General features: G+C 51.4%; 2 protein-coding genes across 4 annotated transcripts; one reads left to right on the forward strand and one right to left on the reverse strand.

Annotated features, from left to right (window-relative positions):
- Nucleotides 1-927: 927 nt before the first annotated feature.
- Nucleotides 928-5,095, reverse strand: Bckdk (branched chain keto acid dehydrogenase kinase). 2 transcript variants are annotated; one of them, XM_042666602.1, is made up of 12 exons: nucleotides 5,004-5,095; nucleotides 4,085-4,439; nucleotides 3,905-3,973; nucleotides 3,703-3,813; nucleotides 3,309-3,356; nucleotides 3,111-3,230; nucleotides 2,923-3,021; nucleotides 2,664-2,737; nucleotides 2,219-2,347; nucleotides 2,051-2,140; nucleotides 1,483-1,641; nucleotides 928-1,398 (listed from the first exon to the last, which is right to left on the reverse strand). In XM_042666602.1, the coding sequence occupies exons 2-12, from the start codon at nucleotides 4,274-4,276 to the stop codon at nucleotides 1,254-1,256; spliced, it is 1,236 nt and encodes a 411-aa protein (XP_042522536.1). In that variant the 5' UTR covers nucleotides 4,277-4,439; nucleotides 5,004-5,095; the 3' UTR covers nucleotides 928-1,253. The 2 variants fall into 2 exon arrangements, with proteins under 2 accessions (XP_042522536.1, XP_042522537.1); XM_042666603.1 differs by lacking the exon at nucleotides 5,004-5,095 and having other exon boundaries at nucleotides 4,085-4,446.
- A 5,257-nt stretch (nucleotides 5,096-10,352) lies between these two features.
- On the forward strand, nucleotides 10,353-13,534 carry Vkorc1 (vitamin K epoxide reductase complex subunit 1). 2 transcript variants are annotated; one of them, XM_042666609.1, is made up of 3 exons: nucleotides 10,353-10,581; nucleotides 11,342-11,451; nucleotides 13,097-13,534. In XM_042666609.1, exons 1-3 carry the CDS (start codon nucleotides 10,409-10,411, stop codon nucleotides 13,303-13,305), a joined length of 492 nt encoding a protein of 163 aa, XP_042522543.1. In that variant the 5' UTR covers nucleotides 10,353-10,408; the 3' UTR covers nucleotides 13,306-13,534. The 2 variants fall into 2 exon arrangements, with proteins under 2 accessions (XP_042522543.1, XP_042522544.1); XM_042666610.1 differs by lacking the exon at nucleotides 11,342-11,451 and having other exon boundaries at nucleotides 13,097-13,202.
- The last annotated feature ends 1,445 nt before the right edge of the window (nucleotides 13,535-14,979 follow it).

The following is a 14,979-nucleotide window of genomic DNA, read 5'->3' on the forward strand; positions in this document are numbered from 1 at the left end:
GATCCCTACTACCTCCAAAATGAGGCCCATGCTCCAAGCCCTGTACCTGCTGGCTGCCACCAACCTCTCTGGCTTTACTCTCTGTCCAGCAGCCAGCAAAGGTGACAGATGGACGTCTGGCCTCCTTCCCTGACAAAGTCAGTAGAGTGGTCCAAGTTAGGATTTTATATGGAGTTGTACTTTTTTCTTTTTCTTTTTTGCCAATCCTGGGGCTTGAACTCAGGGCCTGGGCTGCTGTCCCTGAGCGTTGGTGCTCAAGGCTTAAACTCTACCACTTAAGCCACAGTGCCACTTCTAGCTTTTTCTGAGTAGTTTATTGGAGAGTAAGAGTCTGCTAGTCTGCCCAGGCTAGCCTCAAGCCTCAATCCTCAGATCTCAGCCTTCTGAGTAGCTAGGATTATAGGCATGAGCACCAGTGCCCAGCGAGTTATACTTCTCACAAGAAGTTCAACCTCTAACCCTAAGTCCATCTACCATCTATGTACTTCCTTTTGCTCAACTCCTCCAGCATGCCCCCCACCCCCACCCCGTCCTTTTCCCTGTAGTGGGACACTTGAGTCTGCTGGGGTAGGCCAGTATACAACCTTGTGTTTCTTCTGTTGGCAGCAGCAGAAACAGCTAGCAGGTGTTATTTTTAATCTTACGCAGCCTCAGGAATCAGGTGGCCCAGGAGGTTGCCAGTCTGGTGACCTTCACCTCTAAAATCTGTCACTTCCAGGAAGAACCAGAACTATGACCAGAAGCTAGCTTTCCTTGCTTCTCCAGGAATGTCTGGGACCCAGAAACGTTTGTGAAAATGATGAGCGAAAATGCCAAAGTCAATCCTACTGCCAAACCAAACAGGGAATCAACACTGGGCCAATGCTGGGCTCTAAGGGCAGTTAGAGACTTAAGACAAGACCCAGCAAACCTACAGAGGCAGAAACAAAAGTTCACCTGCCTTCCCCACACCAGGGCCCAAAAGGGCATTCAAAATGAGAACTTTAATAACAAACAGCAGGTCAGAGTAGGGCTTCCCCAGGAGCGAGAATGACAGAGCTGGCATTAGAGGCCTCCAGGGTCTCCGCTTCTTCCTCCCCTACCTCCAGGGAAAGGAAGCGGCAGGCCCCACTGAGGAGTGATGCCTTCTCCATGTAAGTCAGTCTGTTAGACTGATGCAACACTATGTGGGGCAGAGTGACCCCTGCTTGACCACGAAGGTCCTGGCAGGGAGTAAGGATCCAGCCCAGGCAGGCAGGCCACAGGCCATGGGGTTAGATTCGGAAGCTCTCCTCCCGGCCATCGATGTGGCGAAGCCGCAGGTAGACATCTGTGCCGATGCCCTGCAGGGACTGAAGCTGCAGGGACCCGCCAAGGTACTCTGCGTAGGCCCTCGATGTGGGCAACCCGAAGCCAAAGCTAGGGGCAGAGGGAAAGGACAGAGCCCTTTAGAGGCCTGAGCCTCCTGGCCATACCCACCATCCTGGCTATGTGGGGCCTCACCCGTGCATGGGTCCTGACTGGCCGCCACTGTGCATGTCCAGGTGGCCGAAGAGGGGGCTGATCCGGGGATCCTGGGTGCTAGCCTCAGCTGTGGTGAAGTGGTAGTCCATGACCCGATCCAGGTCTTTGTGAGCAATTCCGCCACCTCGGTCTGAAATCCTGGCAGGATGCCAATAACATGGGCTTGGCTAAGGTCTGATGGGGTCCCACTGCCCCAAGCATGCAATGCTCAATCTCATTTCCTATTCCGTCCACCCAGAGGTAGAATGTGGTTTATCCAGAGCCCTGGTCCTACCTTTCCCCATTCTCACCTCCATCTGGGCCACTTCACTGGATTTGACATTTATTCTCAGCCCAGCATCCAAGACAACTGCCTAACTCCAGACCCCTCAGTTCTACAACTGAGGCAGGGCCCCAGATCCATCAATATGTAGCTCATGGGAATCTCAAGACAAGATTGGACAAAGTCCAAGTCCCAGAGTAGGGCAGGTTCTAGCTCGAAGTCCTATAGCAGATCAGAAACTGCCTGAGCCGCATTGACCCCAGCCCCACTCCACTCAGGGCAGACCTGATGACCAGATCAATATCATTGTTGGCGATGGTGATGACCACATCTGGGACATTGTATGGGGTGTCCAGGTGACTCTCCATCGTGGCTCTATGAAGTGAGGAAAGACCAGTAGGTAGTAGTACCACAGTTCTGTCTGCCCCCACCCATTGTATCCAGCCTACCTACCTCATGGCATTCTTGAGTAGCTCAGGCAAGATATAGTCCAGCGGCATAGGGATGAAGGGGAAGCGGGCAGCGACGTGTCCATTGATGCGCACACGGGGAGCATTGCCATATTTGTGCTCACACAAGCGTCTGTGGGTAGAAGGAGGGTTCAGAAGCCTTCTCAGCTGAAGGTGATTCCATTCCCCTCAGGGACATTTGCCAATATGCACAGAAATTTCTGCTCATCACAACTGAGGTGCTAATGGCAACAGGTGAATAGAAGCCAAGAGAACTGCTAAGCAGCCCAACCTGCACAGGACAGCCCACTGCAAAGAATTACCTGGCTTAAGATGTCTTAGTGCTGAGTTGAGAGAGCCTAGTCTAGACCTTGTCCCAAACAAGGACAGCAGACTGAAGCCTTCCCTGCCCTAAGGCCACCACCTTCTTCAGAACCTTCTAGCCTCACCTGGCAAAGTCCACCCACTTTTCAATAATCTTCTTTGGTGAGAGACGAGTACAGATGATGCCAACAAAGTCAGGCTGGCAAGAGAAAGAAGATCAGGACTACAGACACCTCCACTCCCACCCCCGCTGCTAAGTGCAACTTCTAGAAGGCCCTTAGCCCAGATCCCAGCCCAAGAGGGACTCTTGACTCAGTTTCCTCTCCCTTCCTCCTTCCCCCTTAGCTTTCACAAGGAGATCTCAAGTCTTAGTCAAAACCCTACCTTGTCCTCATGCAGTGCCAAGTGGTGAGTGGCCAGCATACGAATCCCAAGCCTTGAAGTCAGTGTCTTGTCCAAGAAGTATCTGACCAGCTTTTCGTCCTGGTAAGAATGGGGCCTCAGGAATTCTGTGCCCCATTCCAACCCTCCCCTGCTCTTGCTGGGTCCTTCCTTGCTCCTCTGTCCCTGACCTCTATGTGCTTCCGGCTCTCACGCAGGCCCTCAGCTAAGAGGGTCACCACATCCTTGTGGTCATCTAGCAGCTGTCGCACCAACTGACAATACTGGGCTTCGTCCGCCTGGTCTTTGATCTGCAGGTCACAGAGTTATGAGGACACGTAGTTCAGCCCTGACCCCTCAACCCCTCACTCTGCTTTGCCTAGCCTCACCGGAGGGAAGTCCGTCAGCTTCTGGAAGGCCCGGATGTACAGCTCATGCTGCAAGGAAGAAGTAGAGGATTGAAGCTATAGAATTACCTGATGGAAAACTAATAAATCTCAAAAAACACACGCCCCCCCCCCCCCAAAAAAAAAAAAGTAGAGGAACTCACTGGACTGCCATCTATGCCTATCTGTAGAGATCACCATACAACCCATTGCACATTCATCAAACACCCAACGTGATCATTCCAGCCTCCATGAAAAGTGTAGCCTTGGCTTCTAAAGCGTTGAGGCCTAGCCCAACATTTCCCTTGCAACAGGCAAGTCTCTGCCAGTCTGAGCCTGGTCTTCCCATTTGCCGTTGGGCAGAATGCACTCCGGCCTAAGGTTTTCTCCACCTTACCACGTGCAGTATAGTGGGGTTGCAGCCAATGATAAAAGGGAGGCTACGGAAACCCTTGATCCGGTGAGCAATCCTCACTGGCAGCTCTTGCTGCAGGTAGCGGCCACTTTTCTGCAAGAAAAAGAGGGACAAGCAGGGGCAAGGCCTAAGTGGCTGATTGAAACTCCGGGAGCCAAGGGAGAATAGGGGACAAGAAGCTTACCAGAAGGTGGCTGCCATCCTGAGATCGGCCAGAATAGAGCATCATGGTGGGAGTGAGGCGGACTGAGGGCTGCAGAGCAAGTTGGGACTTTGAGCACTGCCCCTAAACTGGCTCTGTCCCTTTCCCTGGACACTCACTCCAGGTCCTGACCACCCCCCCCCTCCACTCCCAGCCACTCACCTTTTCTGCTGCCACATCGATGGCTGATTGGTTGTAAAAGGAGGTGACGGTCTTGGAGCGTTCCCGTGCCATCTCTACGTGGTGTGTATCGGTGGCTGATGTGGACCGGGCTCGGAGTGAGAGTGTGGACCCCAAGAGGGGCCGGAGTGGAAGCCCGCCCCGCGGGCAGCTCCCCAGCACGGACGCCAGCATGATCCGTTCCGCTCCTTGAGCGAACTAGACTGAGGGCCCAACAGACGGAGGCGACCCCAAGATGGGGCAAAAAGAGTGTCTGGGCAAGGGTTCTTCCCTGCTTTCAGGAGCGAGGTTCCATCGAGGGTGCTGACAAGCTCAGTCCCTGGAAAGCAGCTCCCATCTGTCGGGGCGGCCGAAAGCGGGATTGTTTAAGGGCACCTCTCCACGTGGGCATCAAACACCCTCCCTCCCAGGGCAGCCTGTGGCGTCTCTAACCTCCTCAAACACCCAGGCCGAGCCTGGGCGATGTTATTTTATGCCGTCCTAGTCTCTACCCGGTGGTCTTGGTGGGGAAGGGATGGGGGGAATCCTCAGATCCAGACAGCCTGAACGCCTCACTTTGGCTCCCTCAGGTCCTGGGCACCCAGGGGGCGAGGCTGACCACCCCCCTTGTCAGTGCCCCCCAGACCCGAGCCCGGGGAGCCCGGTTGGCGTTACGCGCGACGCTGCGCTGTGCCCCGAAGCACGGGGTCCACCGAGGCTACGGCCCGGGGATCCCCGTCTGACCGACCTCTCCCTCCAGCCCCCCCATCCGCGGAGTCACTTGGTCCGGCCCGGACTCCCCCCATATGGTAGATGCCAACCCCCCGCCCATGCGCACTCCTGCGCAATGGGTGAGGCTGAGACGACGTGCGCCGTGGGGCCTCCTCCAGCCAGTCCCTTGGATGAGGGTTTCTCCACTTACCGCGCCAGGGCCCGGGTCCGAGCGGAGCCGCCCAGTCGGCTGGCCGGGCTAGCAAGCCGCCTGCGCCTTCTCCTGCGGTGACGTCACGCCGACTGTGGACGCCCGGTGCCTCCTGGGAGTTGTAGTTTGGCGCGGAGGACTCGCCGCCAGGGCTCTAGCGGGTCCTGGTTGTGTCCCTGTTCCCAGCCTTCCAGATAAATAGTACAGCTCCCGCCACCGGCTCCCTAAGTTACCTGGGACCTGTCTGGAACTCTGCTTTCCACTCTATAAAATGGGAACGGAGGGGGGGAGAAACAATGCTAGGGAACAAGATCTTTAAACATTCTGCACATAATTCAAATGACTCTGCCTGCTTCGAACCCCACCTAGGCCCCACCACACACCGGAGGCAATTAACTACTCGATAATTAATTTGGCATTTGTAAAACGAGGATGTGTTAACCTTGGGGTTTGTAGATTAGATGAATGTCCCTATGGACCATATGTAGAACCGTACAGGGTGCTTATGTAAAATCTGTACTCACTATGCACGTGCTAGATGATGTTTTTGCCCGCAGTGGATGTACATCCCTGATTGGTGCTTTCAGTGTCAAGGAGGAAGACTGGGTCAAACAATCTTAGCCAGGCACTGGTGACTCACACCTATAATCCTAATTACTCAGGAGATAAATCTGCGAATCTGAGCTTTGAAGCCATCTGGGGCAGACAAATCCTGAACACTCTTATCTCCAATGAGCAAGAAGCTAGATGTGGAGGTGTGGCTCAAGTGGCAGAGTACCAACTTTGAGAGAAGAGTTTAAGACCCAGAGTTCAAGCCCTACTACAAGCACAGAATAAACAGGCATTTCCCCCCCCCCTTCACCCCCAGCCCACCCCCAGCCCTAAAGAGGAAGGTGCTTTTTGTGTGATCACCTGGGATGAGGGCGGCTGTGGGAACACCAGGTAAGGACTTGGATACAGGAGCAGCATGAGGGTTAGGGCTTGGGCCTGGTGAGGAGATCTGGGAAGAAGAGGGGTGAATAGGGTAATGAGCAGCTCAGGAATGGTAAAGAAGTCTGTGTTTACCCTAGGGGACTTCAGAACCACTGAAGAGTGTTCATTGTTAAGTTCTGCTTCTCAGACCCTCTTCTGGTAGTTCTTGCTAGGGTGGGGCTTGGTGAGACTGGAAACAGTGCATGGAGAAGACACCCGTAGGCAGCCAGTGATGGGAGGCTTTTCTGTGTGTTTGTACTGATTGGATTTCCTTCACTGTGTGTACATATTTCCTAGCTATCCAAAATTTCTTAAAGTTCTAAGTGTTAAATGAAGCAAGAGATATCCCTGGGGGTTGTCCTTAAGCTTGGAGCTGGGAACTGGCCCACCATGATTAACCTGCCTGGAGCACTGGACTTCCTTCTCCCTCCCTACCCCCAACTTCTTTTTCCAGCTCCCTGGCCAATGTCCCCCGAGTGAAGCCAAAGAGGCCTCCCGCCTCTGGAGGCAGGCACAGCTCTAGCACATGGAAGAAAAGGCAAGGGAGGGGTGATCTCGAAGGGGAGGACAGCCTGCACCAAAAGCCAAAGGTCCAGACTGCGTGTTGGGCGTCTGAACGCAGCGCTCACGTGGTCACGGCGTGGACAGCAGCCGTGGGAGGTGCGGACTGTGGCTGCCCGGCGCGGGAGGGATCGTCTGGTTAGCTCAGCTTCACCCCGTTTGACCCTGCGCTCTGGAGCCGAGCATGGTCTGATCTCGCTGCTGCCCCCGGCGGCGGAGGTGAGATGTGCACCCCGCGAACTTCATTTCATAAGGGGTCATACAGGTATGTAGACATCTTTAAACTTAGCCTCTGTCATCGATACTCGTATCTCTATTTTACAGATGCAAGAACTGAGATCCAGAAAGATCAAGACTCATTCCTTCTTTTCCTCAGGCCCCAACTCTATGTTTATTCTGGCTCAGGCCACACCAGGTGCCCTTATGTTTGTTTACAAATGTATCTGTACATTCCAGTTCTGATACAAGTCTCACTAGGCTAAGATCAAGATGTAAATAATTCTTTCTTAGAGACTGTAAGGAGTAGGACAATCTATTTGTCCTTTCCTGCCCTTAGAAGCCACAGATATTCATAAATGCATGACTGTATTTTTTGTTGTTGTTGTTTGCTTTGTTTTGTGGTGCTGGGCAAACCCGAGGCCTTGTAGAAGCCTCACCACTGAGCTGCATCTCAGTTCTGTGTTTCTTCTACAATCACTGTGCTGGTATTGGGACTTGAACTCAGGAGCCTGGGCGATGTCCCTTAGCTTTTGCACTCAAGGCTAGTAGTGTTCTACCATTTAAGCTACAGTTCTACTTCCAGCTTTTTGGTGATTAATTGGAGATACGAGTCTCACAGGTTTTCCTGCCCTGACTGGCTTCCAACTACATCCTCATATCTCAGCCTCCTCCTGAATAAATAGTATTATAGGCATGAGCCACTGGCACCTGGCTTTACATTTACTTTTGGCTCTTTGTTTTGTTTTTTTGTTGGTGGGTCATGGGGCTTTAACTTGGTCCTGGGAGCTGACCCTGAGCTCTTACACTCAAGGCTAGTGCTCTACCACTTGAGCTACAGCACTACTTCCGATTTTCTGGTTTTCTGGTAGTTAATTGGAGATAAGAGTTCCAGAGACTTTCCTGCCAAGGCTGGCTTTGAGCTATGATCCTTAGATCTCAGCCTCCTGAGTAGTTAGGCATGAGATCCAGCGCCTGGGTACCTTGGTTCTTTTTTTTTTTTTTTTATCTCCTCTTAGCTTTAAAGACACTTAGGATTACATTGGACCCACCCAATAGTTAAGGGAATATCCCTGTTTTACAACCAGCATATTGGCAACTTCAATTCTATCTGTAACCTTAATTCCTTCCTTTTTCCCATATAAACTAATACAGCCACAGGTTCCAGGGATTTGGCCATGGATATCTTGGGGTATCATTATTCTGTATACCTTTCTCTCTAGAATAAGAAAAGTAGAACTTGGAAGGAACAGCCAGAGAGCAAAGAGGACTAGCAGGGAAACAAATAAATACCATTTCAAGTAAGGCATAGATGACTCATGTCTGTAATTCTAGCTTCTGAGGAGGTTGAGATGTGAGGATTGTGGTTTGAAGCCAGTCCAAGCATGGAAGTTGTCCATAAAAATCTTTATCTTGGGGGCTGGGAAGGTGGCTCAGTCGTAGAGTGCTTGCCTTGTATGCACGAGGTCCTGGGTTCTATTCCTCAGCACTACATAAGCAAAAAGAAAAAAAGCTGGAAGTGGCGCTGTGGCTCAAGTGGTAGAGGGCTAGCCTTGAGCTGAAGAGCTGAGGGACAGTGCCCAGGCCCAGAGTTCAGGCCCCCTGAGCAGACCCAAAAGAAAATCATCTTGGAAGTGGCGCTGTGGCTCAAGTGGTAGAGCATTTGCCTTGAGCTGAGGGACGGTGCCCAGGCCCAGAGTTCAAGCCCCACAACAACAACAAAAAGTTCTTAGGGGCTGGGAATGTGGCCTAGTGGTAGAGTGCTTGCCTAGCATGAATGCCTAGCTTGCCTAACATACACATAAACAGAAAAAGCTGGAAGTGGCTCTGTGGCTCAAGTGGTAGAGTGCTAGCCTTGAGTAACTGAAGCTCAGGGACAGTACCCAGGCCCTGAGTTCAAGCCCTAGGACTGGCAAAAAAAACAACAAAAAAAAAAAAACATTTATCTCACTGGGCACCGGTGGCTCATACCTGTAATCCTAACTACTCAGGAGGCTGAGATCTGAGGATCGCAGTTCAAAGCCAGCCTGGGCAAGAAAGTCTGTGAGACTCTTACCTCCAATAAACTGCCAGAAAACCAGAAGTGGCACTGTGGCTCAAGTGGTAGAGCCCTCTCCTTGAGCTGAAGCACTCAAGGACAGCACCCAGGCTCGGGGTTCAAGCCCTACGACCACCACCAACAACAAAAATGTCCTTATCTCCAATTAACCAGCAAAAAGGCAAAAGTGGAGCTATGGCTCAAGTGGTAGAGCACCAGGCTTGAATAAAACAAGCTCAGGGTCAAGGCCCTGAGTTCAAGTACAGGACCAGCACACACACACACAAAACATCCATTTTGATGAAAGAGTTAGATGTTAAATAAGTCTTGAAAAATAATCATTGAACTTGGTGGCCAGCCACTAGTTGTCAGGGTTATTATTTGAAGCAGAAGCTAGCTTATAATGTGTGGGTAGCAAAGAAGAAGTAGAGTCCAGGAATGCAAAATAGTTTCAAAACTTTGACTGTGATGAGACGATGATACAGGGGAGAGGAAGAGATCTCTGATGAAGAAACTCCTGACCAAGGGAGATTTGGTTGTTTCTGAGTCAGGAAACAGAATCGAGTTTCCATGCAGATGAGAAGGAAGCTCAGTTGACGATTTAGAAGAGACTCACCAGTAGATGGGGGAGACTGGAAAGGCTGTGGTTCATCCAAGCCAGGTTCTTCAGGGTTACAAGATGTCAGAAGAAGCCCCAATAGCAGAGTTTATTGCAAAAGGATGGACCAGCCAGAGAGGGCAAGGCAGGAAGAAAGGGCTGAGGAGGATAGAAAACTACAACCTGACAGTGAAATGATTTCAAGAGATGCTTGACTCTTGGACCACAGACTTGGCAAGATTCCCTACACCACTGGTTTCTGAGTCCTGGTATATGCCAATGCTTAGAGCTACTGGGGAGCCTGAGATATGAGGATCATGGTTCAAAGCCAGCGCAGGCAGGGATGTCTGTGAGACTCCTATCTCCAACAAACTACTCAAAAAAAGCTGGAAGTAGTGCTGTGGCTCAAGTGGTAGAGCACTAGCCTTGAGCTGAAAAGCTCAGGGACAGTGCCCAGGTCCTGAGTTCAAGCCCCATGCGCAACAAAAAAGAAAAAAAGGAAACATTCAGCATATATTTTTTTCTTTTGTACAAGGGTAACATATTGTACTAAATATGTAAGGTCTTATTTCCGTGGGTTTTGATTACACAAACTAATTTTCTGTAAATAATGAAGATGCTTTGCCTAGCAAGAGACTGAAAACCCCAGTACTGCCAAAACACAAAAAAGCAAACTCTAGAGACTTTTTTTTTTTTGATGCCTTGGAGCTCTTTGACTACAATTCCCATAACTCCTAGCATTCCCACCCTGACACCCCACCCCACCCCCGCCCGGTCTACTACTACCACGAATCCAGTTTACCAGCCCAACGTTCCCCGCTGGTTTCCTGTACCGCCCCGCCTCGTCCGCAGAGCGCTAAGAATAACCAATCGGATCGGGAGGGTCAAGACAGGAAGACCAATCAACGGGCCTGAGAGGCGGGAGCGGGCGTGGCTTTGGCGTGGCTCTTCTCCGCTCCGCCCCTACACCGTGGCGATCTCTCTCTCCTCCCCGCCGCGCGTCGGGCGGGAACCGCGGACATGGGCCCCACCTGGAGGAGCCCCGGGCGGGTGCGTCTGGCGCTGTGCCTGGCCGGTTTCCTGCTTTCCGTGTACTCTCTGCACGTGAAGGCGGCGCGCGCCCGCGATCGGGACTACCGCGCGCTCTGCGACGTGGGCACCGCCATCAGCTGCTCCCGCGTCTTCTCCTCCAGGTGCGCGCGGAAATGGAAAAACCCGGCCTCCCCGACGTGCTGACTGATTTTGGAATGTGGGATCAGGGTATCTGGGGAACCGACACTTTGAGGCTGAGGGGTGTTACCTGGCGTAACGGGTGCACACCTGGGCTGAGGCACCCCGAGATACTAGTTTTTGAAGTGAGGGTGCAAGGCTTGGGGGGCTGAGGGAGTGGTCGGTGCTGGGTTAATGGGGGGATCGCTCGTGCATGCGAGTGCCCGGGAATAACGGTGACCGGGAGAGGGCACTGATGGCTTTTTGAGGCGCTCGCGGGCGAGGGTGAGCACACTGAGGTTTTTTGAGCCCTGGGACCTGGGGCTTGTTCTGACTCGGAGAAACCAGGATTAGTAGTTTAGTGGGGCGACAGAACAGGGAGGAAGGGGTGGGTGGCCACGGAGCTGGACATCTGTGTGTCCAAGGCAAAAAAGAAGGTAGCCTAAGATTTCCTAATTTTGTTAACTAAGTGCCCATTTAAAGAATTACCGAAGGTATCCTTGGAGAAGCGGAGCCTATGTTAGGGCCATGGCTAAGCCTGGCTTGGGGATAAAGGAGAATTGGGCAATGACCCATAGATTCCTGACCTGGCCAAAGGTCTGGAAGGTCAGGAGGTCATCGGCCCTTGGATACTTAGTGCGAGGGAAATGGGAACAGGAGTCTGCCCCCCCCCCCACCTTCCGGCCCCGTCCCTTCTACTAGATTGACACCTGCTTACCTGAATGTCTCTATCACCACCACCAGGTGGGGCCGTGGCTTCGGACTGGTGGAACAGGTGTTGGGAGCAGATAGCATCCTCAATCAATCCAACAGCGTATATGGTTGCATTTTCTACACGCTGCAGCTGTTGTTAGGTGAGTGGCTCCACCCCTTCCCTGCAGGCTCCGCCCACTCAAACCTGCTTCTTCCCCTAGGCCAGTGCAGCCCCACCCAAACTACGCGTGTCTGGGGCTTGGTGACCCTGACAGTTGACAGTCGCTTGCTAATCACTGGGCATCTTTGGGCAAGAAGACCAGCAGGAAGGGAACTAAAGGTGTCTCTGACAGAGGTGCAAGATCCCATAAAGACTTTATAGTGGGGCTGGGAATGTGGCTTAGTGATAGAGTGCTTCCCTGGCATGCATGAAGCCCTGGGTTCTATTCCTTCTTTTTTTTTTTTGGTCCAGTCGTGGGGCCTGAACTCTGGGCCTGGGCGCTGTCCCTCAGCTCTTCAGCTCAAGGCTAGTGCTCTACCACTTGAGCCACAGCGCCACTTCCGGCTTTTTTCTTTTTGCTTATGTGGTGCTGAGGAATGGAACCCAGGGCCTCAGGCATGCAAGGCAAGCGCTCTACCACTGAGCCACCTTCCCAGCCCCCTGGGTTCTATTCCTCAGTACCACATAAACAGAAAAAGCCAGAAGTGGTTCTGTGGCTCAAGTGGTAAGAGTGCTAGCATTGAGTAAAAGGGGGACAGTGCCCCCAAACCCTGAGTTTAAGTCCCAGGACTGGGGAAAAATAAAACAAAACTAAAAAAGACTTCCTAGGATCCCAGTTTGTTTTTTAAAGATTCAAATTATGATTAAAAACAATATTTTACTGGACACCAGTAGCTCACACCTGTAATCCTAGCTACCCAGGAGGCTGAGATCTGAGGATTGAGATTCAAAGCCAGCCCAGACAGGAAAGTCCATGAGACTCTTATCTCCAATGAACCACCAGAAAACCAGAAGTGACTCTGTGCTCAAGTGGTAGAGCTCTAGCCTTGAGCTGAAGAGCTCAGGGACAGCACCCAGGCCTAGAGTTCAAACCCATGACCAACAACAACAACAATATTTTGGTGTTAGTACTAGGACTTGAACTCAGGGCCTGGGTGCTGTCTCTTAGCTTTTTGCTCAAGGCTGGCAGGCTACCATTTGAATTACAGCTCCATTTCTAGCTTTTTGGTAGCTAGTAGGTGATAAAGTCTCTCCTGGATTTTCCTGCCCAGGCAGGCTTTAAAACTTGATCCTCTGGGGGCTGGGAAGATGGCTCAGTGGTAGAGCACTTGCCTTGCATGCCTGAGGCCCTGGGTTCGATTCCTCAGCACCACGTAAGAAAAAAGCCGGAAGTGGCGCTGTGGCTCAAGTGGTAGAGTGCTAGCCTTGAGCTGAAGAGCTGAGGGACAGCGCCCAGGCCCAGAGTTCAGGCCCCACAACCGGACCCCAAAAAACAACAACAACAACAACAACAAAAACTTGATCCTCTGATCTCACTCAGTTTACTGAGTAGCCAGGATTACAGGTGTAAGCCACCAGTGCCTAGCTTCTCAGATTAATTGAAGGCAACCCTAATACATCTTCCATTCATGTAAATCTTAGCAGGAAAAAAAAAAAAATCACTATTTGGGTCCCGCAAGTTATTGAACAGAGAGAGAATGAGTGTCTAGAGGGCTATATTAGAGCCTATTTCCCTATCAGTAGCACCAGAAGTCAGGTCTGAATTCTGGACATGGACATTCCTTGATCCTTTTTTTACTTCCCAGGTTGCGTGCAGGGCCGCTGGGCCGCTATCCTCCTGCTGCTGAGCTCCCTAATGTCCCTTGTTGGGACTGTCTACTTGGCCTGGATCTTGTTCTTCGTTCTCTATGATTTCTGCATTGTTTGTGTCACCACCTATGCCATCAATGTGGGCCTGACATTGCTTAGCTTCCAGCAGATCCAGGAACCCCAGAGCAAGGCCAAGAGGCACTGAGGTCTTACCCATGCCAGGCTGGCATTATCTGCTTTACGTTGGCACATGAGTCTTGTCCAAGGGAGCTCTATCTGGTTCCCAAGAAAGCACCGCATCACGCTCGCTACTCCCTCCATGAACCATACACAGAACAAAAGGACCCAGTGTGCCTTTAGCTCTCTCCTCAAGGGCTAGTTTTCATTATTTCCCAGGGAAGGAACGTTCTACACAATAAAATTTCTTAAGCTGGCCAAGTCTGTACCATCTTTCTACCAGGGATGCTGGTTTTGGGCTTCCCCCAGTGTTGCCTTGTTGGCAAAGATGAGTCAGGGAGAGTGGAGGGCCTTCCTGAGAAGGGTGGCTTTGGATAGTGTCATCTACAGCATGTGGAGTCAGCAAGGCGTGGGGCTCCATTAACCCCTACCTGCAGGAAGCAGGCTGACTGCTTGTCCCTGCTGCCCACAGGAGCTAGGTGTCCTCTTCTGGGAGGGTCCAGCACACATTACCCTTCTGGCTATGTAGACTTTGAGCTTTTCTTCCTATAGACCAAACTTAACCCATTTGGTGGCCTTATCTACCATCCCAAGCCAGTCTCTGCAGCCCTGAAGGTAAGGATCAGGTTGTTTTCATTTTTCTTCACTAAGGATTTACCCATATGCTAAGCATTAAGAACTTGTGTTAACATGTTATTAATTCATGTAATCCTGGTACAATCGAATGAGGTAGGTGCTATTATTACCCCTATCTTGGTGAGGAAACTTAGGTAGACAGGCTAATTAATTTGCCTAAGATCTCCCATCCAGTGCTGGGAAGGATAGGGAGATCTTAGGTGTTTTTTTTTTCCTGGTGCAGGATTTCACACCTGTGAGTCAAGCTACCATGATACACCCCCAGCCAGTCACAGATCTCAAGATCTGAATCTCCCCAGGCCATCTGTCTAGTGTATACCCTACCCTCGATTCATAGCTGTCTGTGTGTTAAGGGCTGTCCCTGAGCTCTTTTGCTCAAGGTTAACACTACACCACTTAAACTTCAGCTCTACTTTTAACCTTTCGGTAGTTTACTGGTGATGACTCTCTCAGACGTTTCTGCCTGGGCTGGTTTTGAACTGTGATCCTCATATCTCAGCCTCCTGAGTAGTTAGGATTACAGGTGTAAGTCACCAGCTTCTTCCACCGTTTTTGAGGACAGGCACCACTGTGTGTTTTCTGGGAAGGAAGCAGGCCTAGAGAAATGTTGGGATTTGCTAAAGGCTTATGGTCATCAAGCAGCAGAGAGATTCGGCCATTAATACCCAGCCCTGGGCTGGAAAGGTACTCAGTGGTAGAGTGCTTGCCTTGCATGCATGAGGCTCTGGGTTCCATTCCTCAGCACCACATAAGCAGAAAAACCTGGAAGTGGTGCTGTAGCTCAAGTGGTAGAGTGCTAGCCTCAAGCTGAAGAGCTGAGGGACAGCGCCTAGGTCCAGGGCTCAGGCCCCAGGACCGACAAAAAAAAAACAAAAACATACCCAGCCCTGCACATTGCCCATGAGACAGTCATGGAGGAAAGGTATATGAAACCTGTCTGGCGCAGGCAGGGAAATTGAAGAGGAATCCATGAGGATGGTGTTTCCATGCTGGGAGCAAGACTATGAGAAGCCAGACTCTTCTCTAACTAAAGATATTTGGGGGTGCTTTTATTTTTGTTTTGAGA

The sequence above is a fragment of the Dipodomys spectabilis genome, unplaced genomic scaffold, assembly GCF_019054845.1.
Source record: "Dipodomys spectabilis isolate Male_0828 unplaced genomic scaffold, ASM1905484v1 ptg000366l, whole genome shotgun sequence".
NCBI lineage: Eukaryota > Metazoa > Chordata > Mammalia > Rodentia > Heteromyidae > Dipodomys > Dipodomys spectabilis.